Source organism: Uloborus diversus, chromosome 9, assembly GCF_026930045.1.
Source record: "Uloborus diversus isolate 005 chromosome 9, Udiv.v.3.1, whole genome shotgun sequence".
Lineage (NCBI taxonomy): Eukaryota > Metazoa > Arthropoda > Arachnida > Araneae > Uloboridae > Uloborus > Uloborus diversus.
The window spans coordinates 120,881,603-120,908,964 of record NC_072739.1 but is presented as its reverse complement, the minus strand read 5'-3'; the positions used below and the strand labels follow the sequence as shown (position 1 = coordinate 120,908,964).

Here is a 27,362-nt window from a genome sequence, read left to right as displayed (position 1 = left end):
TTATAACATTGAACATTGGTCTTTTTTATCACTGTCCAATAATTTCTACCCAGTTGATTGTGTTCTGGGATCGATTATTAATTTATCTAGTTTGGCTTTGAATTAAAATTTTGCATGATCCTCTAGATTCCGCATAAGTGACAACTTTTGTTAAACTGGCTTTCAAAAACTTTTTTCCCCTGATGTCAGTGTCATTAATTCTTTACTTACAGGAGCCTGGCAGAAGGTCCTTTATCCTATTGAGAAAATGAGGAGACAAGCAAAAACTATTAAGATTTTTCCTGATTTCATAACTGGAGATGATTTATTTGGAGTGACAGAACCAGCTGTTTTAAGAATCATCGAATCAGTATGTGCTTATTTTGAATAATTGCCTTAGAGCTCTGTATTTTTACTTTCTTCTATATCTAATATATAGAAGAAAGTCTTGGATTCGTGCAAATTTTCGAATTTCGAATTTTGACAGATTCAAATGTTTTGAGGTGTGCTGAGTCCATTTCGACTATTTTTGGAAAATGTCTGTGTGTGTGTGTGTGTATGTGTGTGTGTCACGTCTGTGTGTGTCCAGTTTTTTGTGGCCGCTCTACAGCAAAAACTACCGCATGAAATTGAACGAAATTTGGTACACATATGTGCCCCTATGTGAACTTGTGCCCATTGGTTTTTGGCGCAAATTCCTCCAAGGGGGGTGGAGCAATGGGACATTTTTGAGTTACGCGTGCTTGCTATTCCTCAGGAAGTAACTGGCGGAATCGAACAAAATTTGGTCCACATGTTGCCCCTAACAGGAGCAGGTGTTGATTCAATTTTGGTGTCAATAGCTCAAACGGGGGTTGAGTTATAGAACATTTTTTGTCGTCAATTGTGACTGCTGTATCTCAAGAAATAACGAACGGAATCAAACAAAAATTTTTTGACAAGTAGCCCTTAGTGGGTATAAGAGCTGATTTTATTTTGGTGTCAACAGCTAAAAAGGGGGTAGTGCAATCGGCCGTTCTTTTTTTCCATTGTGAGTGCCCTATCTCAAGAAGTAATGCTACGTTCTGGCTGAAATTTGGAATATATGTGAATCCATACGTAAACAGGCTTTGGTTCAATTTTGACTCCAATTGCTCCAAGAAGTGTTGATTTTTTTTTTTTTTTTTTGCGAATAAAAATAGCTTTATTAATGCAACAATAAGAAAGATAAATCGTAATAGATTATCATCTGCGTATTTCTCGTGATTTTAATTGTATAGAAATGATCGGAAATATTATCTCAATGATTTAAAAATTTTTCCTGTTGCCATCTTATGTTTGTTAATAAATAAAATATTTGTAATTATTTCAAGCAAGGCTTTTAAAATAACTTTCAATTTTCGCTCTTTGCTTTGCTTTTACAATAATTCAGACATTGGGATGGTCGTCAAGTTTTTGCATGTGTAATTTTGTTTTTGTTAGGAATATTGCTTCCTTGTCAAGCATGGGGAGGGATCAGAAAAAAGAAAAATGTAGAAGAAAGTTTCGTGAGGGCCACAACATACTAGTTCAATATAAAGCAGTTTAGAGCAGTGGTTGGAAGTAGCGCGCTACAAGTAGCGACGCTACTGTAGTAGCTACATTTTTTAGTAGTTTGTAGTGTAGCGCACTACTTTCTTAAAAAAGTAGAGTAGCGAGTAGTTCGATACAAAAAAAAGTAGTTTGTAGTGATTTCTGGAAACTACTTTTAAATAAATTTTCAAAAAAAAAGAGGTTTCAAGCGAATCTGACGGGTGCGAGTTTTACGCAAGTATAACTTGCACCAATCAAATTTGTAAGACTCTGAAAAGTTTGAGCTGACCTCAGACATATTATTTTGGTGCCATTCGTTCCATCTATGACGCCGTTTGTTTGGCATCAAAATTTTCACACTTCCCAAATATTCGCCTTGAATAGAACATGGCTTAGAAAGAAAAGAAAAAGCGATAACTGCCAATTTAGTACCGCGTTTGCGCTTTCTGAGAGAGGGGTGGGGGAGGGGGCTCAAAAAAGTATCTATACAATCTTCCATGAACATACCTGTAATTTTTGACATTTAAAAACATCCCTCAAACTGTTACAACCCATTTCTTAACTTCATATTACCGAATTTAAATATAGAGAACTGAAATCTTACTGTATCAAAAATAAATAAATAATAATAATAAGCTGTGGTTTTGAATGAAAGCACTATTAGGATGCACAAACTCAATGGAGGAGAATGACATAAATTGAAACAATACGGTACATATAGTATGTATCTATAATAAAATTTGTACATTACAATAGTACTGTACAGTGGATACAGTAATTATATTCTACACACTCTTTAGTTGTTCTAGCATATTGAAAATCTTTACATTTGTTTAGTTGTCAGAAACTTTCTATTTTTCCCTCTATTTTTGAACTTCAGATAAACTTATGGGAAGTGATGTATCATCAACTTCATATTTAGAATGAAAAAGAAGCGGAGCGACTTGTACACTGACAAAGCGATGTTTCGACTAGTACGGTGAGGGGAACTTCCGCTTTCAGTGATTGCTAAAGGGAAAGTTTATTTACGAAACTAATATTAAGTGTGTTGCGGTCGAGAAATTTGCGTTAGTTCCGAAATTCGTTACTCGAGGAAAACTCCACATAAACCGAATCGCATTGCTGCGCGAGTTCACTGTAGTTTAAAATTGTACATTGAAGAGAAGTAAGCTTTTATTTCATATTTCAGATATTTATTAATGTTTGATTATAAATACTAGTACCGTTTTTCATATTTTTCTATTTCTTTTTTTTAAACTGATTGAGTGTGTTGATACATTAACCTAATAAAAGTCAATTATTAAAATTTTTAGTTTTTAAGGCTTTCGGTAAAATTGAAAAATGCTTTTATTTCATTTTATCAGTGGCATAAGGTGGGAGATAGTGTCCAGGTCCGGACCACTAACTTGATGATCAAAAACAATTAATTAGTTCAAAAAATACAAGTTCTCATTAAGATTAACTCCTATAATAATAGTTAAATTTTGTTTAAAAAATGTTTTTCGTCATCTAAAATCAATTTTATGAATGTGTATGTATGAGTAAAATTTAAATTAAATTATGACTGCATCTATTTACATTTTCAAGTTGCCAAGTTGCACTTCTTGAATTAAATATTCACTGTTAGGAATGGATTAAAAATTTGAAGGTTGAATTCTTTCAACTTTTAATCCTTTCCTGTAGCAAATACAGAAAACCTGAAGTTGACCACCTTTGTAAGTTGGCCACCTGTTTAAGTTGACCACTAAAGTAGTGCACCGCGAGTGGCCAACTTACGCAGGGTTCACTGTATTCGTAAAAATCGTAAAAAATGCCTCGAATGACAAATTGGCTAATTAAAGGAAGGAAAGAATAAATAATTCTTAGTAAAATTTCATGTTCAAATAAGCCAATTTATTAGTCTAAACCACATTTTGAATTCGTTTCGTTCAATCCTCAAACAATGTCCATGTGTATGTTTTTATTTATTTTTTTTTTTAAAGTAGCGAAGTAGCGACTACATTTCAAAAGTAGTTTGTAGTTGCTACATTTTGAAAAAAGTAGTTGTAGTTAACTACATTTTTCATAAAGTAGTTGTAGTTGTAGTTCGCTACAAAAAAAATGTAGTTTTTCCAACCACTGGTTTAGAGTGATGTTCTAGCTTTCAATCTGAAGCGGGAGGAAAAAAATTGAAGTCTACTGAAGCGTAAATTTTTGCAGAAATCACCTTATTGTTAAATTGATCTAAAATACTTGAATAAGAGAAACTTTATTTTAAAACTTTAAATATACATTACCATTTGAAGGTAGCTGTTAAAATTATGTTTAGAAATGTATTCTTTGTTCTAAATTATTTCCTAGTTTAAAGGGGAAAATACTCTTATCATTTTTTGTAATGAGGTTCCAATGAAAAAGCCTTTTTAAATAATTAATTCTTTGAAAATTTGTGTTGTACATACAGTGAAACCTATCTACAATGATTCTGTTGGGACCTTAAAAAATATTGTTATAGACAGGTTATCGTTATAGACAGTTTGATTATTTAAGCTGACATTTTGCTGGGACCATAGAAAATATCGTTATAGACAAGTTATTGTTATAGACAGTATTGTTATACGCAGGTTTCACAGTATATTAATTATTAATTTTATTCAGATGATAAACACAAAGATATTTTGATTAATTTTCACTTAAAATTTCATTTTGCATTCATTTTCAAGATTTTTCTGTAAGGAATGCCAAAAAATTCAATTAAGCTTTCTAAATTAATTTTGTGATGAAATTTTATTTTTGTATTTGTTCTTTTGTTTAGTTACCTGGAGTAGACACCCTGAATGATTATAACTTCCGCTATGGTCGATCTCCATTTCTTGAGCTACCCTTGGCAATCAATCCTACTGGCTGTGCTCGTTCAGAACCTAAGCTACGCACTCATTTTAAGAGGTAAGTGTCATCACCTGTACGTTTTACTTGCACCGCTTTTTGGATTGAACCAAGTTTGAAAAATCTGGGTTCTTAACTAAATAGCTGTGTGCATGGTAGTCACCTAAACTGTTGGCACATTTATCCCATTGCAACATTAGGCGGTCAATTTCATCTTTGAAGAAGCTAGTAGGTTGCTATTGGATCCAGGGCTGAATCCAGTCACACATTTCGTCGTCAGTTGTGATATCCACGATATCCGGTGTATCATCTTCAAATAGCTTGTTTTAGAGGTTCAAAAATATGAAAGTTACTTAGTGAAAGGTCTGCACGGCGTATGTTCCAGCTCCAGCGTCTCCCACCGAAACTACTGCAATGTTCTCTTCACCACATTGGCCATATGTGGACGCCTTTGGAAAACATGCCTGGCCATTTCAACTTAATGGCTCGTCTAAGGCTGTGTAAATTGGCTTGATAGCACTGGACATTGATGGTGGTTCCCCGTTTTAAGAACTTGACAAGCAGTGGGTCCAGGGAGTGGGCCCCCTTCCCTTAAGTGGGCTCTTGTGTTGTAAAGGGACCTGTATTGTAGTGGATGATAATTTGTGTGATCACCTTCTCTGCAGTGTTAAACCACACTCACTGTGCAACATGAAACGTTGTGCATGCGTCAGTTTCTCTACCAATATATGGTTTCTCCATACATGCAGTTACATGGCATTGTCTAACGTCTAATGTGAAGTTAGACGCACTGACCAGGTTTCATTTGAATGAACCTTATATTTTAGTGTATTGATAGTGAACCTGTTGTGTGGAAAGCACTGCATTTTTCCCAATGGCGATATATGGTGCACTAAGGATAAGAAACAATAAAACTAGAGGATGAGAAGATTCTTCTAGGAGTAAATATTCTTTGAAAAATTTAGGGTGAGCATATTTATTTTTTCAGAGAGGGGGCAGAGTTTTTACATTATCTCAGAGTTCTAATGTACCAACTTTTAGTTACTGAACCACAATAAAAACCCATTTCACAAGGATTAACTTTCTTTTTCATATACATTTGCATTAATTCTTTATTAGTATTGGGTTGTTCGGAAAGTCATTTCGTTTTTTTTTGGGGAACATGAAAGACAGTTTTCGTATAATGAATAAATATTTTATTAAATTATATATTGGCCATTCTGGTCCAACACCTTTTGCCATCTTTCTGGCAGTAACATAATTCCCCTCTCATAAAAGTTTTGGTCCTTGCTGGCCAAAAACTGGTTTAGGTGGTTTTTGACATCTTCATTTGAGGTAAAGGTTTTGCCATCCAAAAAATTTTGCAGGGACCAGAACAAATAGTAGTCGGAAGGCGCCAGATCTGGAGAATATGGTGTATGTTGCAGTACGTCCCATTCAAGCTGTAAAAGTTTTTGGCGAGTGACCAAACTTGTGTGAGGTCTCGCATTATCCTGGTGGAACACTACACCCTTCCTGTTGATTAATTCGGGCCTCTTCTCTTTAAGTGAATCATTCAATTTGTCCAGCTGATGACAATAGACTTCTGAATTAATCGTTGTATTGTCCGGCAAAAGCTCAAAAAAAAACGATTCCTTTGACATCCCACCAAACGGAGAGCATCACCTTTTTTCGGTGAATGTTGGCTTTTGACACGCTTTGAGCCGGTTCATCTTTTCTGCTCCATGACCTCTTGCGTTTAACATTGTTGTATACAACCCATTTTTCGTCCCCAGTAATAATCCGCTTCAAAAATGGATCATTTTCTTGACGTTTGAGGAGCGAATCACACGCGTCAACGCGACGACACAAATTTCGCTCCGTAAGGACATGGGGCACCCACACATCGAGCTTCGAGGTTAAGCCCATGCCTTTCAAATGGCCATAAACAGTCGAATTCGACAAATTTAATCTCTCACCGATCTCTCGTGTGGTTATTCGCCGATTTGCATCAACTAATGCCTTTATCGCATCTTTGTCAGCTTCAACCGGCCTTCCAGACCGTGGTGCATCTTCGACATCAAAATTGCCGGATCGAAATTTTGAAAACCAGTTCTGGCACTGGCGTACTGTTAACACGCCTTCTCCATACACATCCGTCAATTTTTTTCTCGCTTGGACAGCATTTTTACCTTTTCTGAAGTAAAAAAGTAAAATATGACGAAAATGCTGCTTATTGCTCTCCATATTTAAAAGGGCACCAACCAAAAACTACTGCGTAGAATTAATAGAACTTTTTCACACACAAGCCTTGCAATATCAGCTCTCAAGACATATAATGGTTATGCGGCTTAAGCAGGGTTGGCCGGATTGGATCCAATTGGGTTGGACCCAATGGGTTTTTTTGAAAAAACCCATTTAAAAAAACCCATTATTTAGCCCACTTTTGGGTTTTTTAAAATTTTTTTAGAAGTTTTAAAAAAAAATGATTAATTAAAAAACTTTTACAATTTAAACTTATTTTTTATTTGTTCTTTAACCACAGACAATGGACATAAAAAATGAATTTTGAACTTTAATAGTATTTCTTAACTCTTGATGGCATTCAAAAAATACTTCAAATATTTTAAATAAATATTTTAAACTTTTTTCTTTAACTGGTCAATAAAAAACTCAAATTATCTTGACTTAGTCCTGTCACGTCTGTTTTTCTCAATATTTGTAGATTGCACAGAGGAAACTATTCTAGCTAAAAGGCTTTTATGTCAATTATTTTCTGCAAACCAACACGTCACAAATCTCAAATAAACAAGGTATATTTTTTAGAAATCAACAGGTTTCTCAAACGGTCAGACAGAAAACAGAATGGGATGTACAGTATTTTCATTATCTTACGAAAAAGTTTAATAGTTCTTACTCTGTACACAGAAATAGAAAATCAGGCAACATAAAGTTCAAAGAAATGTCTTGATTAAGCTGGAATTCAGTAAAACAGGATTTTTAAACTACTTGAGGTTCTACAGTAGTTTTGCATAACAAAATGAAATACAATAAAGTGCAAAAAAAAAAAAAAAAAAATCGTAGTAATTACCAACAAACAATAGATTTTATCACTTGAGAAGTAACTTTGCCTTAACTGTTGGTAATCATGGAAACTAAAAAATCTGAACCTTCACCATTCTTGGGTTTTGTCGTCTTTTATACTTTTCTTCAGAAAACACTGAATTTTAACTAGTTTTCCTGCTTTTTTTACCCCCAAGACAATTTTTGTGCTTTGTCCATATACTTACACTACAATATGTTACAAGTACCCCACATTGTCCCTAAAAAAGATAAAAAAACCCACATTTCTTTTAAAAAAAACCCAGCTTTAGTTGGTTTTTTTTGGGTTTTATTTTAAAAAACCCAAAAAACCTTGGGTCCATGGGCTTTTTTAAAAAAACCCGGGTTTTTGCCAACCCTGTGCTTAAGTGTGAAGTTGGTTTCGAAAAAACGTAATTAAGTCCTCTGACGGGAAAAAACGAAATTACTTTCCGAACAACCCAATATCTTCACAAAATTTTTTGCGTTTAGAAAATGCCTAAGCATCTTTTATTTATATATATATTTATTTTGTGGTCAATATCCCATTCGTTTTCTTTCCTTTCTTTTTTAGTAAAAAATAAAAATAAAAAATTTGAAACAATTAGAGCTGAAACAAGTTTAAAAATCTTTTAATATTTTTTTTTCTAAAATATTTTCTTTTACAGGCCTCATACTCGTATGTTTCATACAAGTAATAGTAGTATACAAGTACGTTCATATCATTCACCCTTTGCTGGAATGGAAGTATCATCTCCATACATAAAGCAGTTTGTACATTCGAAATCATCTCAATACCGCAAAATGAAAACAGAATGGAGAAATAACGTGTTTTTGGCTAGAAGTAGGATACAAGTATGTATTGTGTATTAATAATTAGCTTTTGGTCTTCTTTTAATGCATACAGATGTGTGTGTGTGTATGTTTTCTCAAGAAGTTATTCCATCAAAAGCATGTTTTCTAATATAGTTTTGTTTCAGTTTCATTTCATTAATGCAGTGATAGCAAACTAGGAAATATAAGCTAGTAGGGGGGGCTAGCAAGAAGGGGGGTGGGGTGCGGTCTGCTCCGTGTGTCATCTGTCTGGGGGGGTGACACCCAAAGTGGAACTACAAGTTTTTGAAAAAATATAAAGCTAAGATGCATTTTTAAGACTACAAATTTATACATTTTCCAGGGGAAGAACCCCCGGATCTCCCTCTTTCCCAGCCACATCATGTAGTGAGTACTGTACTCAGTATTAGGTGTATATTGTCAGTGCTTAGCACAAGTAGTGATTTTTCCTTATGCCAAAAAACGTTTTTTTTTTAAAATTCCGCCCACCATCGTTCTTTCAAACATAAGGCATCTTGCTGTCCAGTATAACAATGAAGTGGCTACAAAGGGTGTTAGGGCCTGGAAATCATCACAATTATGAATATCATGAAGAGAGGAGCAACTATAAAGATGCTCCCCTGTCATTGGAGAAGTCCCCTCCCAGAGCACACAGAGAGGTGAATCTGCCAGGTTGAGTGCCAAAAAAACTAAACCCTATTATCTTTCCCTGTGTTTACGATACGTTTGAAATTATTAAAGGGACCATCAATTTCATGCACCCTCTTAATTTTTTGACCTCTTGACTGCCTGCACGTATTTATCTAGGGCAAATTATACAAAAAGCGTTCGTAGTTCACCACAAATTACCGCCCCGGGTGTTGCTCAGACTAAGTGTAAGTTATAATTTTCTCATAGTTACCCGAATGCATTTTCATTCAGCTTTACAAATGCAAGCAACAGGTTAATGGCCCAGCTGAGCTGCATGTAATCAATTTATAAGTACCTCAATGAGGATCAATAACCCTCATAAAGCTATTAAACTTATTGAAATTATATCTGCTTCCAGTAAAATTGTCCAAATGCCTACAACCTAGCCTGTTGCTAGTTGTGCATTTGTATTATTATTTCTTTATTAATATATGGAAAATTAATGTATATGAGTGAAATATCAAATTCTCCTTTCGTCAAGCAACTTCTTTGGAAAAAATAATTTGTTCAAACACAAAACTGAAAAAATATTGCATACACCTGTTTCAGAGCAAAGGAGTAAACCTTTTTCAATTTCTGAAAATGTTTTGAGCTTCTAATGCCAAGCAGCTTTTCTTGTGAGTGCGGGTAGCCATCAGAGGCTCAAAACGTTTCATGCATTAAAAGGGTATGCAATATTTTTGTAATTATGAGCTTTAACAATGTTGAGCAAATTCTCTGAAACTTGATTTGCTTATTCAGAGGTTTGCTGGTCAATAACCTCCAACTGGCTGCTTTTAAGAGCTTCATCAACTAAAACTCCAATTAGTTTTATATGACTCTTTTTTTGGTTTGAAAATGACAGGGAAAAAAAATGAACAGTCTCCTTTTTTTCCCTTACATTTTCTTTTTTTCAAATTTAATGTATTACATTTTGAACTATGAATTTTATTTTCACTCATTTTTTTAGTCTATGATCGGCATCAAGTTTATTTGCTTTATACTCAATTTATAATACACAAATGATATGCTCAATATCATTATAGAAACGTGCTATACAACATGACAGCCTATGCAGTTGAATAAAAACATTAGTTATTCTAAAAAATGTTTCTATTCTTGCTCAATATAATTTGTATTGTGTACTGAAATTATGTATTGTGTTTTGAAAATAATAAAAAATAGCACAACCTGGAAGATTATGCTAAAAGATTGCTGAAAAATTACAGATAACCACTGACATTTAGCTTCACACGTGGCATCTAAGAAATTTATCAAAATAAGCCAAAATTGCAAGGTATTCATTATGTAAAAGCCAAACGATCAGCATTTTTAACATTTATTTATTTATTTTATTTTTTTTATTTTTTTTGCATGGTGTGGTTTCTACCAGAATAATTATTATGTTTACAGGAAAAATGGCCAATAAGCAAAAAGGGTGTATTGGCCTCTGGCTAGTAACTGAAAATTGAAATTTTCAAGTGCACTCTTTTTCCTTTCGATTTTTTTTTCATAGTTTTCATAATTTTTTTCTTCTAAGTTTTGGAACATTTTGATCTGGTGCGTCTAATTTAAGATCTTGTCTGGAGAAGCCTCTTTTATTTTTTCTTTCCTTCTCTAAATGTTTTTTATTTCAAAAAAAAAAAAAAATTGAAATGCACCCCCTTAATATTTTTAGACTTGTGAATAGTAATATGCTGTAAGAATTTTAGCTTCCTATTTCAACTGAAAGAGTGAGTCAACCCCCTCCGCCAAACTTCATACGTATAAGGAGGGGGGATTAGAAAAATATATTGAATTGAAAAAGCAATGCAACATATTATAATATACACTAGTATTATGCATATTCATTGCCATAAAATAATTATTTACAAAAAAAAAAAAAGCTGGGGAAATTAAATGTTTCTAAACTTCTAGAATTTTCTATACTACCACTAACGTTAAATTAAGGGGTCACTGAGCACTCTCTTAAAGTTTGAGTAAGAAGCTAAAACTTTTACAGCCTAATACTATTATTAAGTCTAAAAAAATTAGGTGGCCTGGACTCTAGCTCTAAGAAAGTTTTTTTGAACCACCCTATTGTACACTTGTACTAAAGGTATTTTTATGCTGTGAATGTGTAAATGTCACATGTGTATCATACATGCATTATGGCAAAAAGTCAGTATAATGTAACATAATAATATTATGTTACATCATACTGATGGTAACGTGGTTGCTGGGTAAGTTTGGCAATAAGCAATAGAGTTGCGGAATAATTTTACATTTGAAAGATACTATTTGATGTCTTTTTTACAGGTAGAACAAAATTATTATGCGTGAAGTCAGCACATATTTTTATGAGTCTTATTTCCATTACAGCCGCTGATGCACTTGTGGAAAATTTGCGCCAGATTCCTCAATTCGTTGCCCAAATTCGTTTAAATCTTGATTCTCTTTTTTTCTTTAAAGTTTATTTAAAACAAACTACTTTTTTTTTCTATCAAACTACTCACTTCACTCCTTTTTTTTAAAAAGTAGTGCGCTACACTATAAACTACTAAAAAATGTAGCTACTACAGTAGCGTTGCTACTTGTAGCACGCTACTTCCAACCACCGAGTAAAGGTTATAATACTGCTTTTTTGTTATAGAAATAAATTTATGTAGAATTAATTCTTACTATTCTCTTAAATGTCCAGTGTTGTAAATTTCAATTTTCTGCTTTTAGGGTCTTGGATTATATGCTTCTAGAGATCTTGAAAGGCATACCATGGTCATTGAATACATTGGACAGCTTATTCGCAATGAGATAGCTGAAAGGAATGAAGCTCTATATGAAGCAAAGGTTATTTGATTTATTTCATTTTTTAATATCTTAATAAAGTTTAAAGTGGCTATCAAACGTTAATTTTTTTTAAAACAATTTTGTTCATGTATTTACACATTCAATTTTAGAATCGAGGTGTGTACATGTTTCGACTGGACGAAAATCGGGTAATTGATGCTACCCTGTGTGGGGGTCTGGCAAGATATGTAAACCACTCTTGCAATCCTAACTGTGTTGCTGAAAATGTACAGATTGACAGGGAGAATAAAATCTTGATAATCACTAACAGAAGAATATCGAGAGGAGAAGAGGTTAGTATTTTAATCATTTTTTGGCAATGGAATGAAATGAAACAATAAGTTCTAATGTTACATTTGTACAGTAAAACCCCATTTTAGCACCTATTGGATAATGTGGAAAACCTGTTAGACTGTCACAATCATACATACCGGGTGTCTGTGCACCTTCAAAGTCAAGGAAAATCATGGATTTTGACTCTGATCAAAAGATGTCATGGAAAGTCATGATTTTCAGCAAAAAATGCTCAAAAGTCATGGAAATTGATAACTAGTCGTGGATTTTGAGTTCAGGAACATGTATATTGATCGAATTTTGCAGATTAAGAGCGCAATTTACGCATCTTAACAGTTTCTTACGCCTTTATGCATCAGTCCCAATTTTTCACTAATTTCGAAATCTGGTTGCATCCACTTGTTTAATACTCGCTCGTGTTTCTTTACTATGTGATTCTCTTGGACTTTTATAATCAAGTGTTTAACATTGTTTTAAATCCTTCTTATATGTCTAATTGTGTAGTTGAGGACTTGTGGACTTCTAATTTTGCAGCTGTCATTCAACTCGAAAATTTTAAATTGCATTGTGTTGATTCAGTCCCAAAACTTATCATTTTCATCAGTGTCACAAATTATTGAAGGTTTTAGAAAATACAATTGGTCTAAAGAATTAATTAAGGATGTTTAGGACAATAAAATACAGGAATCGGTAAATTTTGAAGGGTAAAATTTTTAAAAAGTCTGAAAAAATTGCAGATTACCTAAATTTTGGAATTTAAAAAAATATTTATAGCCTCTCCTAAAATGTAGGCGGGTAATGTGCTGCGGTAAATTAATTATTGAGTACTATAATTTAATATTTTTTTTTTTCTGATTGTTCATTTTAAACTTAATTTTAGTAATTACTAAATTATTGCTATTCAAAGATTTCTTTTAAAAATACTAGCTTTAATAATACAAAATAAAATTTTTGTTAAAAAAAAATTAAAAGGAAGAAAAATCAATAAAAATCAAGCTTAATTGTTTTGCTGTTCACTAGTAGTTTTCGATCATCATTGCTGCATGTTTGAAGTTTATTTTATTTTGAAAAACCATTTTGAAATGAAGACTTTTTTTCAGTATTTTTAGTGATTGAAAAATTGTATATCATATCAGATTTTTCATAGAAAAAATAAATTTGTTTACATGTAAATTCTTACCTATATAAAAATTTTGTATGATTTAATGGAATCCAAAAAATATTTTTAAAATTTTAGATTTATAAATGTATATCTTTGGTTGCAAAATAATTAAGTCAATTCTTTGTAATTATTTCATGTGTGCCACTAGTGATAAATTGTTTTTTGTTATAATAGTAGCTGAGCTACATTTCACTTTAATGTGATTTTTTTTATAAACATATGTCCAAAGCATAGATCAGATGGTTGCAATTTAATTTTTACAAAGCATTAATGTAGATATTCTTGTGAAAAATTAATGTTTTTTCAACAAAATTAATGTCATTCTCGTGAGTCATGGAAAGTTATAAGCAGAAGTCTTGAAAAGTCATGGATTTCCAAACTCAAAATGTAGCAGGTATCCTGTACTTAAACAAATCTTCCACATTGGATCTCCTATGTACTACATCCATTAACAAGCCAGTAAATGAGTAGTGATGTTTCAAAACTCGCAATATACATATATAACTAAGTTTAATTTAAGCAATGTTCTTTAAAGTTTTTTTTTTTTTTTTTTTTTTTTTTTAATATGGTACCTAATAATTTTAAAACTGTTTATATAATATTCAGATGCTGAATCAAAATTGGTCTTATCCTAATTTGTTAAAATGGATAGAGCAAGTTTTGAAACGTCATCACTCAAATGTCCCCATGATAGATACTATTCCAAAAAATAAATAAATAAAAACTTGTTTTTTTCTGATAATTATATATATTTTTTTCACTTTTACTGTTCAGTCTATGTGATAAATTCATAAGTACTTTTCTCCGCACACACCCCACCACTTAGCTGTATGCCTTAGGTATGCGACGGTCGATAGTCATCTAAGCCACGGACGGTCTTGGTGCTTATTGCACCGGGGAAGGTCCCCGTACTGGGCGTCAGCCCAGCTGGGAGTTTACCCCTTAATGTGTGAGCCTTGCTCGCCGTGAGACACGGTATATCTCCCCGTACTTCTTTAGCAAAAAAAAATTCATAAGTACTAATACTTGTACAGCTGATTCAGGATTCTAGCTCACATACTTTCTCATAAAACAAAACTAATAATTGACAACACATTTGAGATTTTCCCCTCTGATTGCTTTACTGCAGTATTTTTCAACCTTTTTTGACCCGCAAACCCGGCAAGAACTTTTTAAAAAAATAGTGGAACCATTTTTCTTTCTTCGTGTTGATGTTTTTTTTCCCTCCAAATGTTTTTTTCCCTTTAAAAAAAATGAAAGAAACCTTGCATTTTACGGACCATTAAACACATAATTTGAATTTTGTTTGTAGACCGGCAAAATCTTTTGTTTCTTCTTTTTTTTGCAAAAAAAAAAGTTTGGACTCGAGGACAATTCAATACTTGTGGGAAACTTTTGAGAACAACTGAAGTTTTTTTTTCTTCCATCTTTACAAAATATAATAAGTAATTAATTATTAAAGATACAAATGAATCTTTACTTGGAAGCAGTTTTCTAGCAAATTTTTATTGCCTCTGAAAAATCTCAAAATTCCCTGCAGAAATATGAAAAGTTAGGCGGAGGCTTCTCATAAGCAGAAAATCAACAGAAACTGAAGGAAAAATCTGAAAATCTTACTCATTTCCAAGTCTTTCTATTTTCACAAGGCATAAACGTGGCATAATTAAGAGCTGGACAGTGTTTTACGTTACTCAACTACCAGTAGCAGTTCACCTTCAAATGTAAACATTTTTAGCGATGGCGTCTGCCATTGGTAGTTTGCAGGAATGAAAGTGCGTTTGTTAAATGTTCAATTGAAAAAAATACCCATTGCTGGATGAAAGAAAAATCAAATGAAACTAGTTGAATGGACAGCGATTGGTGCTCAATATAAGTTTTAAATGGATGTTTCTTAAATTCACTATCCGTAATACGTAACCATGTCAATAGTTCATATCTTGATTAGATTCCTATAGTTTAACTAAGAATTCAGCAGTGTCACAGGAATATGGTTTGTTGGGCAAGATTCAAAATAAATGTTTTTTTTCGTTAGTTAATTGATTTTGTACATTTTAATGCAGCTTATTATTTATGGCATGATTTGGTTGAGTTATTGATCGCTTGGCAAAATTGGATTAAGATTTTTAATTTAGTTTACGGATTGTTGTACTTTTCTAATGGTCTTTAAATAATTATCTATGAAATTTTTTGACTATATTATGGATTGCTTGGCGAGATTGGAAATATGTAATGTTGTTTTATATAGTCTTATTGGTATATTTTACGTTTTTATAAAACTTTTGATTATTATGTAGGGCATATTTTGGCTCAATTATGGTTACATAATTGTTTGGCAAGATTAGAGATAAGTAGTGGATTGGCTGGATTAATTTACGTTTTAATTAAACTCTTAGTGGCTTGATGGTGTAATTTATTTGGTAGAATTAGTTTATATTAATGGAATTGCCGCCTGCCTTGTCTAGTAGTCAGAGATGTCTGATTGCGACAGGAAGGTCCGGGTTCGAATCCCGGCTCGAGCATGGGCATACTTTCTCTCTCCCGTCCTTGTCCTTTCTTTGTGAGAATGTGTTGTTGTGCTGTGAATGGTTGCCTACCCTATAAACGGGTCCTTATGGCATGTGTGTACTGTAGAAGTCGGACTTCACACCAAATTACGGTACAGTTGGAAAAGTGAAGCAGCGCACCCCAAATTGCCTGCCTAGCTGGCACACGACAACACAACAACAACATTAATGGAATTTTTGGAGTGACTGAGGCCCCTTGGTTTTTGAAAACTAGCCACAACCCCATTAACATAACTTTGCTGTAAGACATTAAAAGTATAATTGGAAACATTATGGCAAGGTTGTCTCAGCTTGTATTCAAAAGTATTGGTGGCAAAGCCATTACAAAATGTCCATTAAAATATCAGAATTCTGTCAAATTTATAAATTCAACCATCAAAAGAATTAAAATTTCGGCAGATCTATCATAATGTGGAGCATTTTCATCCACAAAAAAAGCTGAAGCAATTTTTTTTTCTTTTTCTTTTGCACTCTCAATGCAAACAAAACATTTTTGTACAGCAAAAAAAGATTTTTTTTCACACTTTTAGAGGAATTACTAGTTTTAAAATACAAACAATGAGAAAATATATTCAGTAAGTTACCACCCAATAGCCAGTTCAGTCAATTCCATCCGAGGAATACAGTTTTGTGCTTATTAGCACTCATCAGCTCGGCATAGAAGTGACTGAGTTGGAGGTGGAAAACCTCTTATGGAAGCCTAGAGTGCCAAACGAACTGGTAGCTAATACAGAATTAGCACTGTCCAGAGGAGTGACCAGAGCAGTGATTCGGTTCAACTCGAATATTGAAGGCAAGGCAGTTATATTCAGTCCTTGGCTTCCTTAAGAGGTTTTCCACCTCCAGCTCAGTCACTTTCCTATGCCGGGCTGATGAGTGCTAATAAGCACAAAACTGCAGTCCTTGGCTGGAAATGACTGAGCTGGCGGTGTATTTCATGTATTTCTGCTATAGCCCTGGCTAATGGGCGGTAATTTACTGAATATACATTGCCTTGCGTTCAATCTACGAGTTGAACCGAACCATTGCTTCGGTCACTCGTCTGGTCTGCCAATTCTATATTAGCTACGAGTTTGTTTCGCACTCTTGGCTTCCGTAAGAGGTTTTCCACCTCCAACTCAGTCACTTCTATGCTGAGCTGATGAGTGCTAATAAGCACAAAACTGTAGTCCTCGGATGGAATTGACTGAACTGGCGGTGTATTTCATGTATTTCTGCCTTAGCCCTGGCTATAGGGCAGTAACCTGCCTTGCCTTCAATATTCAAGTTGAACCGAACCATTGCTTCTGGTCACTCGTCAGGTCAGTGCTAATTCTGTATTAGCTACCAGTTTGTTTGGCACTCCTGGCTTCCTTAAGAGGTTTTCCACCTCCAGCTCAGTCACTCCTATGCCGGGCTGATGAGTGCTAATAAGCACGAAACTGCAGTCCTCGGCTGGAATTATCTGAGCTGGCGGTGTATTTCGTGAATGAGAAAATATGTTTTTCCTTAATGCTAAGTCAAATTCAATAAAAAATACTTAATGGAAAATTTATCGTCAATTCTGCATGTTTCCGCTAAAAATTCATTAAAATTTTAAATTAAAAAACGCCAACTTTATAGAACAGGACATTGACTTCTATTAAAAGTTTTACCATAATGTAAAATAATCTGCCGCCAACTAAATCAAGCAAAGATAAAAAACTTTGTTATTTATTGCTAATCTCGGAATCCCCCCCCCCCCCCCATTGCTTTTTAAACAAACCTCTTGTGTGAAAGATCATTGGTTTATACTTAGCCCCCCCTCCCCCCCCCCCCCCGACACTGTTGACAATTATGGTCAACAGTGGAAAAATTATGGTCTCTGTATTGTAAGGGACTTGATGCAATGTGGAAAATGGGTCCAAGGTTTTTTTTTTTTTTTGAAACCTTGATGCATTTTTGTTAAATGTTGTATTCATGATGATTTTTTTTTTATTGCTACATCAACTTGTTATTTGCTTCTGATTTTTTGTTTCTTTTGCAGTTATCATATGATTATAAATTTGATGTTGAAGATGATCAGCACAAAATACCTTGTCTTTGTGGTGCACCAAATTGTCGCAAATGGATGAATTAAAGCTTCTGAAAAATTAGAAACGCTGAGTATCAACTTTAGAAAGCTGTGTAAAATGAAATCAACTATTGTAAATTATTGTTTTATAATGCATACCCATTTGTAAATAAGATTTTTTACATCAGATTTATATTTATCATGATGTTTAGGAGGGATTCTAAACTTTCATTTTAATCAAACCTCAGTTTGTGATTTTATGTTATATTCTGCAATTTTGTTGTTGTAAAATCATGAATGCAATTATGCATAGAAACTCTTTTAAGCTAATTTTACATTAAAAATTATCTATTTTTATATGTAGCTTTTCCCCTGTTTTATGCTTAAATCAATTTCATAAAACCTCATTAAAAGCTAGTCAATTTACTGTTGTGAATTGTTGAGAGACTTTTTAAATTATTTGATTTTCATAATCATTTGTATAATAGCATTTATTTTGTTCATACATCATGTATTGAAACATGCACTTTTTTAATTTCAAAGTTCACATGTTATTTACACATGCACACAGTGTACTAACTATTAGTTATTAAATCTTGCAACTTTCTTTTTTTCTTTTTGTATTATTTCCTCTGTTTTTTCTTTTGCACATTTTAAAAGAGGTAGGTTCTCTGTTATTTTCTTTTAATTTTAAGAATCAAATAAAATAGTTTTTAATTAAGAATTCATAATTAATCATATCATTGAAATGTTAAAATCATAATGACATTGAACTACTTTAAATTAATTGTATTCATACTCTCTTACATGTGTAAAAAAAAAATGGTTCCAAAACCACATTAAACCTGCCAACATACAAGGCATCCCTTTTATTGAGCATATATGTCAAGGTTATTTTCCAAGAACTACATTTTCAAGTCAAATTTCACAAAAATAGTAAAATGTTCAAAAAGTGATTAAGAGTAGGAAAATTGTATGTCAAACATTTTTTTTTTTTTTTTCACATTTATTCATATAAATGTGTGTACATTGTCAATTCTTAGTTCATTTCACTTTATAAGATAACCCTCATTATGGAACAAAATGACTATCTTCCGCAAAATGCTTATTTAAAAAACAGAACAGCTAAATTGAGCCCAATGTGTTATATTTGGTTTAGTTTTAATGAATACATAGTGGATAGATACAGTTTGATTTATTTTCATGATATTACTTGAAAAATAATTTCAACTTTATAATTCTATGATTACACTTTAAATCTCACCCAAAACATTCTTTGAATTTTAAAAATTCTGTGGCAGAAAATAATAATATTGAAGGTGCTTGCCAATCCCTTCAAAAAAAAAAAAAAAAAAAAAAAACTTTTTAAATATGTATAGAAAAAGGAGGGATGAAAATTGAAAAGTTTGTGTTTTGCATTTTGCTCTTTTCAGCATTCAGAACTTTTTTTAAAAATTTGTTTCGTCTCTAACAGCTTGTATTCAGGAAAAAATCATTCCGTTACATTTTTAATCATTTCATAAAATGTTCATTCATCAATCATTACATCATCTAATTTTAACAAAACTTTTTAAATGTTTTAGCGTCTACAAATGAATTCAAGTTTTGTTTTGATTTTATTTGTGTAAATCAGTTTTACATACTGTAGCTTTTACCAGTTCATTAAAGCAATATTTTGCTATATGTGTTATCCAAGAAAATGATGTGTTTTTAATTGCTGTAATAGTACTTTTGTACAATAATAATGGCTGTTAATATCTAATGGTAACACATAGCAAATTAATGAATTGTAACAATGATTCATTCTATTTTTGTGTGCGTTTGTTCTTTTTTTTTTTAAGAGAAAAGAAAAATGATTTTTGGAAAATCATTTCAAAGCAAGAATCTAGCACAGAAACTATATTTAACTTTCATTCAAAAAAGTACTTTATTTTTTATTGTGTGAAAAATATTAGTGAATATTATCCTTTTTTTTTTTCTTTTTAGTGATGTATCTTTCACTAGAAGCTTGTAAAATGGTCACTACTTTAGAATAAAAGAAATTAATAATTTTTTGTGTAGTAATTTAGTTTATAATTGTAAAAGAGGGATAAAATAAAAATCTGACTCATTAAACAAACTTATTAATTTTTTAACACAAAACTATTGTTTAAATGTATCTTTTTTTTATTTTATTTTGCATGAAAAATTCAGTGCATTGTCTGCCTTTTTTTTTTTTTTGTCATTCTATCTTTTTTTTCTTTTGCTGGTTATATTTTTGCACTGTATAATGTTAATTTATTAAGTCCTATGTATTGTTTTTTACATGTCATATAAGCAGACCTGTCACATTTTCTGAGTTGGTTAGGAGATTCTTAGGTCATTCAATAGTAATAAAAATAAACTTTGAATTTAATCAGTTTTAGTTCTTAAAATATTCGTATATCACAACAATCTAATGTGGTGCTTTGATTTGCTTCAAAGAATTTTTTTTCAATTAATCTTTTCTGACTGTGTGATTCCAATTAAGTTTCTTTGAGTGTGACTTGCAATATTATTATTCGTCAGGAAACGCAAAGTTTCCAAACCGAAAAATGAGGGTGTGATCTTCAGAGCTAGGTTTTTAATTATGTATACATGTTTCACTATAACCATAACATTGAACAACTTATTTTTTTAATGAAAATTAAATTAAAAAATAATATGAAAGGCGATTCTGATTAAGGGCTGTCTATAAATGGTGTCACAGTTTCTTTTCAACAACTTTGAACCCCCTACCCCCTGGATCACAAAGTGTGGTAGTCACTAAGCTCCAAAAACTGAAAGTATAAAAATATTCATAAAAAGCAAATTATCACAAAAATAAAAATATCAAAAATATAAAATTTTGTGGTTTTGATATTTTTGTCATGTTTCTTTTTTTTATTTATTTATTTTATTTATTTTTTTTTTATTATGGACATGATACATGTGACTGGTACCAGTATTATGTAAGGGTATCAAGTATTAGACTTAAAAATATTTTAATCTACTCATATTGTTATCTTTGTACTGAGGACTTTTTCTTACTGGAGATAACTGGAGATGTTTCTGATCTAACATTTCCAATTGTTTGTCCCTGTGTTTTCTGATTTTTTTTTTTTTTAAACCAACCATCAATTTTGAAAATTCAAGCAAACTAAGATATATAAATGAGAATATAAATTCAAGCTTTTCTTTAATTAATTTCAAATTTTAAGTTTTAAAGAGTCAAAGACAACTGTTAACACTTGGAGTTATTATACTGTGTTAAGTTTTCAACTTTGCTCCAGCTTGAATGCAATAATAAGCCAAACAAAGCACTGTTACTTAAAATGATGAAACCAATGAACATTTATTTTTTAAAAGAAAAATGTTTACTTTAACTATGCGGATTTGCATTAAAGTTGTTTTTTTGCAGTTAATAATTGTTTCCTACTTATTCAAATTTACCAATTAGCATTTTTACTGAATAATAGTACTATCTCTTTAAAAGAGATATTTCAATATTACTCCCACAAAGCTTTTTCATGTTATTTTTTTAAAAAAAACTTTTAAGCTATCTTATGCTTGTAGTAAATTGGCTCCTTAGTTTTTAGGTGATGCATCTGTAGTTTAAATATTGTATGTGGTCTTTAATGCTTTTCAGATGTTGGATATTATTTATTGCTTCTTTTTCTTTTTGTCTTTGAGGCCTATGATGTAATTTTTTTTAACACCCCTTTGCACACAAAGCAATGCAGCTGGTTTTTCCTCACTGATTTTCACATTTAAGGCATTAAAATAAATAAATAAATTGTTGATTATGTACTTGTGAAATAAACTGTAATATCATATGAACATCATTATCAAAAATTTCTTTTAAAGGCTTATCTCCTGGAGATATTATCCTTTTTAGGATCTATATACTTAAACGTAAGCAAGTAACAAAGTCTCCAAAGGTTAATTATAATTATCATGAGAAATTATAAGCTTACTTGGCATCATGCTTTGTTCCTGATGGAGAATTCATAGACGAGACTGGATTGCTTTTTGTTTCTTTTAAAGCTATTCAGGTTTATTATTCCACTACAAACTGTGTGTGTTGCTTACTGTAACTGAACAAATTTGCTTTTGTTTTAAAAACGAAAGATAAATGATTTGTAACATCAAACCCTCAAATAAAAAAAATATTCAACGTATCAGTATCGGCAGTGATACCATACCCAGTTAAGGGTTAAGGTACAGTTCTGTTTAATTCTGATTTTCTTCCTATTTGAAATCTTTTAAGGAGAAGGAGTAATGTTGGGTGGTGTATTTGAAGGCATATCATTTTCTGAAGTGCACTTCAGTTCTTTGTTCTTTTTTCGGTTGATTACAGTATGCATTTGAATATTTCTTGCATTGCTTTCTTACTTTTCTCTTGTCTCATTCTCACATTTCTTAAATACCCCACCTTGCAGTGTTTAGGAAATTAGCCAAAAAAGTAAAACATTTAAATTTTTTCGTGTCCAAAGTGGCTGCCTCATTGGGCAGGTGTAAGTGGGTGGGTCTTTTTTTTTTTACTTTTTTCAGCAGCCATGGGCTAGAGACCACAGCGCCTCCTAATAGTGATTTTAATTACTAATAGATTTCCTCTGAACTCCCTTTCTTTCAATCTCTTTCTTCATATTTTTGAGGATTGATTCTTTTTTGTAGCTGCTTCATACTAAGTATATTGCATTATTTTTTTTCCGCAAATGACTTCTCTGTTGGTGTTTTCTTTTTAGTTAAAGCCTTAAAATTCAACATTTTTTTTTTTTTTTTGCTTTGAAGAACAAGTTTTTTTGTTCTTTTTCCAAGTAAAAATGAACATTTACTTAAACTAAGTTTGGTTACCTTGTTGGTTAAATTACAATCTAAAGAAAGAACGAATGCATGATCATTAGCTATCTCTACCAATTTGTGAACAAGCTATATTTTGCTTTTAATGTAGAAATGTGTACGGCAATTGTTTGGGTGGTTTAAAATTACTAACGTCTCAATAGTACAATGTTATGTTACAAAATTACAAAAATCAATCTCGTAAACCGAGGAGTACTTTGATATAAATTCAGGTTAAAAGGTCTAAATCTGTACATAAAATGACTGTACCTGATGATGTGCCCATTTTTCGAAGTACCCATATCAAAATATTTTATTTATTAATTACATTTTTTTTTTTTTTTTTTTTGGTAGTGGAATTGACAGGCCTGCAAAAGTTACATTATTTACCAGTTTTTGTTGTTTTATAAGTTTGTATAGTTTGTTATGTTATGTTTTGAGTTAATGCTTTAGTTTAATTTCCTTGAATACTGTGTTGCAATGTCATAGTAATGATATTGTTCAACAAATTCCCAAATTGAAGTTGTAAGATTTTGTTGTAATTTTGGATCAAAAGAAAGAACAATTTAATCATTCTGTAAAGAGCTATAATTTGAAATACAATGTAGTATTTTGAATTATCTTATGTATGTTATGTCTATATTACTATTACTTGTAGTGTTTTGAAAATTGTATTTTAAGAATTTATTTGTTTATAAGTATCATTGTTTGAGTAAAACAGGTTTGAAATAAAGTTATTTCATCATATTTGTAAAGAATAACATTTTTTTTGTGTGTCAATGTTCCTTACTTTGAAACTAAGATATTTTTATGAAATAGTACTTTTCCATTATATGTACGGTATAATCCCAATTTAACGATTTCAAGACCCTAGAAAAAGTTTTTGTTGAATTAAGAATATCATATCAAGAAGCATATACATTCAATGCAATTAAATCCGAACTAGTGAAATATATCATTAAATTGAGGAAATCTTTAAATTGGATATCATTAAATCAAAGTTATACTGTACGTTTCTGGTAGAGGTGTTCAATGTCGTTCTTTTTAATAATCCATTCATCAGAGGATCGTTCATTCTTTTGATCCATTCACTCAATTCGTTCATTTGAACAATTTCCTTCATTTAAAAAAGTTGCAGGCGATCTCTCTGCACTAAATATTCATGTACATTCGATATGTTTCATTGAATCATTAATATTCTTTGAAGGAAAATAACTAAAATTATCTAAAAAATAAGAAAATATACCTAAGACAAATGAATCAAACAAACCATGATTCAAGTTTTGATGTTTTAGCAAAAATAGTTCATTTTGCAAGATATTTCTCAATTTAAATTTTTGTAAACATTATCGGGAGAGGCTATCCTGGACCTCCTCTCCCCTTCCTCCCCAACTTAAAATATAGTCTAAAACTGTGTTTTTATGTCTTCATTTTCGTCAAGAAAAAATGCCAGGAGGTAGCCCTCCGTCACCCCCTATTTCTGATTGAATATTATCCTTACAGTTAAATTTATATTACTAGTACTAAGGTCTAGTAATATAACTATCCCTGCTAAAAGAGAAGCTAAATCTCTCTCTGCATATTGGAACCTTCGTTTAAAACAATTAATAGGCCACAAAATGCATACCCCCCCCCCCCCCCCCCCAGTTTTTTGACCTAGCGACGGCCCTGTGAACAAACATGGCGAAGAGACCTCATCGTTCATTTCAACAGTGAACGGTTTAGAACATTGCTCTTCTGAAGGTAGTTTTGTTTCAGTTCGTTCGTTTGTTCATTTTTACCTAACCTGACAGTATGGGTGCAAGACCTTCCGTCTTTGACAAAAATTTCCCGGACCCTGTGTTACACATATCCTCCAAGACAAAAACAAAATTTCTTCGATTATTCTCCAGTCAGAAATAACAACACGAATATTGCCTATTCTGCAAGTTCCTTTCCTTATATCTTACTTCACATGCGTCGGAGAGCTGCGCATTTCACATCATTTACATAACTCAGTGATGTACGTCTACTCTAAAATTTGCATAAATTTCTGGACACTCCTTGGTGTTGCATTTTCAATGTCGAGCAGTGTGTATTACTAGACATCATACGAATTCGAAAGCAACTTTTCAAATGTACCGTTTTGCAATGCCCATGAGCCCCACCTATAGCTGAAATTCAGTATTAGTTGAAATTAGGCAGGAAAGAGGTGCTCTTCAAAGCGCACTTTTTTTAATATCTTGGTTACGCAATTTCTATGTAGTTCTATTTGTCTTCGAATAGGAACAGGATTGTGCTCGTGTTTTGAGCACTTTACTTAAGTTTTATTTTCTGCGTAAGGGAGAAGGGGTTTTTTATTTAATTCGAAACGGGACTCATAATGCATTTTCTAATCTAAATCTTTCTAATAGACGATTTAAGTCATTGCGAATCAAACAAGATTTCAAAGCAATCTTTGGGGATTGGTGAGTGTTGTCGAGCAGGAGGCATAGGCCCCTAGTCTCTTTATGCTAAAAAAAGTAAGGTTTCAAAGAAATTTTGGAAGAAAGTCTATGGCGGGCCTGCGTCCAGAAGACTCCATAGCATCTACAGTCTTGAAATTTTGTACAAAATTACTTCGAACCCCGGTGGTCTGCACGTAAGGTTTTGTTTTTTTAATTTCCAATTATTTTTTTTGTAATTAATTTTTTAAGCTCAAATTTCGCCTTAATTGCCTATTAAAGGGGTGAAAATTACTTGCACATAATGTTATTATATATCGTTGAAAAGGGTGCAAATTTCTACGCAATTTGTTTCAATGCTCTAACTTAATCACTGCAGGAGTTATTGCGTTTTAGCTCAAATTTTTTTTGGCTTAGCTGAAATTTTGGCACAGCTTTCTGCATTAAATCTATCAGTAAAAAGTGAAGGAATTGTCCCACAATTTTCTGATACCACTAGAAAGAGCAGCTTTTTTTGTTCCAGATCTAACTCGACCTATGGTCGAAAAAAAAAGCTTCTATCTCCAAAGGAAAAAACGTTCCAAGCCGTTTCAATCAAGTTCGAAAAATCTCATCTTCATTCAAATTATTGATATTTTATTTGGCGTTGCCATAGTTACGTCTTTTAAATTCGTTTGTTTCTTCTTTCTTATCCAAATCTTATGGGTTTCGATTTTAACGGAAAATCTTATGTTCAACTCAATTCAAGCCCCGAGCTGAAGAGCAAAATATATTACTAGAGACCACGAATATGAAGGCGACTTTTCAAGTGTACAAAACTGCAGTTTTGCAATGCTCAGGAGCCCCTTAGCCTTTGCGGCTCTGCAAGTTGGTAACTCGGGGATGGGGTGCTTCTCGTTCCAAAGGGAACTCATAATGCGTTTTAAATATGTTTCTTTTTAATTAACGATTTAAATCTTTGCAAATCAAATAAGATTGCGATGCAATCTTCGGGGGTTGGTGAGCAGTAACGAGCAGGGGGCTGAACCCCCTAGTGTTAAAAAAAAAATGAATGAACTTTCTCGAAGATAACTTTTTTAAATGAATGAAGTTGTTCAAGTAAGAAGTTCAGTGTGTCGGTAAAAAAAAAAGAGCGATATTCTGCTAAGAGGGTCATTAAAAGGAAAGACATTGTCCATGTCTACACTCATGGTTCATAGAATTGCATAAAAGCACAAAATCTTGTGGAAACTAATTTCAATCTCTTCTTTGAAAAAAATTACAAAAGACAGCGCAAAAATGATAAGTTTTCAAATAGAGACATTTTTTAACAATAGAAATTTTCAAGAGAACCCATAATCAAATTTAAATAATCAATAGCAGAAAGTCAGGCATAAAAAAGACACAGGATTACTACACTAGCAATAGCGAAAATTCCTCCCAACAAAAAACCTTTTTTCGATATGCATTGGTCCAAAAGCCTTGAGGCACCATTTTCCATTTTGACAATTTTGCTGCTAACTGAGGCGGAGTTGATATTCATGGAAACGGTTGTTTTATGGCAACGAATCACCAAAAAACTCTCAAAAACTTGCTCCGAAGGTACTTCTTTCCAGAACGACCGCAAAGCCCTCTTGTCCTCCATTAAGGCATGAGCTGGACAAGGAGTTGCGAACACATTGATGGCTGCTTCCACGCATTTTGAACCACTTGGCGGTCGAATTTTGACGTAAATAATTTCCTGTTGAAAGAAACAAGCATCATTTCTTTCTTATGCAGCGGAATGTTGGGCTGGGTAGAGTGAACGAGCGGAGCAAAGTGAAGTGGTAAAATATTTTCAGTTTGCAGCTCCACTTATCCAGCACTATTTTAACTATGTTCTCAAATGAGCAGCTGATTCCAGTCAAAAAAGAAAAAATGCTCCGAAGATTATACAAGTCATTTTCACCAAACGATACCCATCTATAGTCTGCCCACGGATTATATGGAAATGGCAATGAGTCAATCTGAACGAGGGGGAAAAGTAAAAAAAATGATGCGCATGTTCCCCTCATTTGAATGCGACTTTGCTTAATTTAGAGGCTAACATACATCTGCAAAAGCTGGCTTTCCTGAAAACTAATAGATGCGTCCATTTCCGCCTGTAAACCGGATGCTTGCCTTTCCATCTAATCGTTGGTCAGACTGTATACTATTCATTTCTGTGTGCGTCTGTCTGTGTCCGCATCTCCTCCGGACTGGCAAAAATTCTTGGATACGCGACGAATGGTAAGAGGTGATTGCAAATC

At 32.6% G+C, this 27,362-nt stretch overlaps 1 protein-coding gene across 1 annotated transcript in view; it reads left to right on the top strand.

Moving 5' to 3' along the window:
- LOC129230464 (histone-lysine N-methyltransferase 2C-like) overlaps positions 1-18,325 on the top strand; it is a 176,472-nt gene extending 158,147 nt beyond the window's left edge. Inside the window, 6 exon segments of the mRNA XM_054864865.1 lie at positions 213-349; positions 4,322-4,452; positions 8,121-8,307; positions 11,665-11,781; positions 11,892-12,074; positions 17,807-18,325. Coding sequence (XP_054720840.1) covers positions 213-349; positions 4,322-4,452; positions 8,121-8,307; positions 11,665-11,781; positions 11,892-12,074; positions 17,807-17,899 — 848 coding nt within the window. The 3' untranslated portion in view covers positions 17,900-18,325.
- Positions 18,326-27,362: the final 9,037 nt, after the last annotated feature.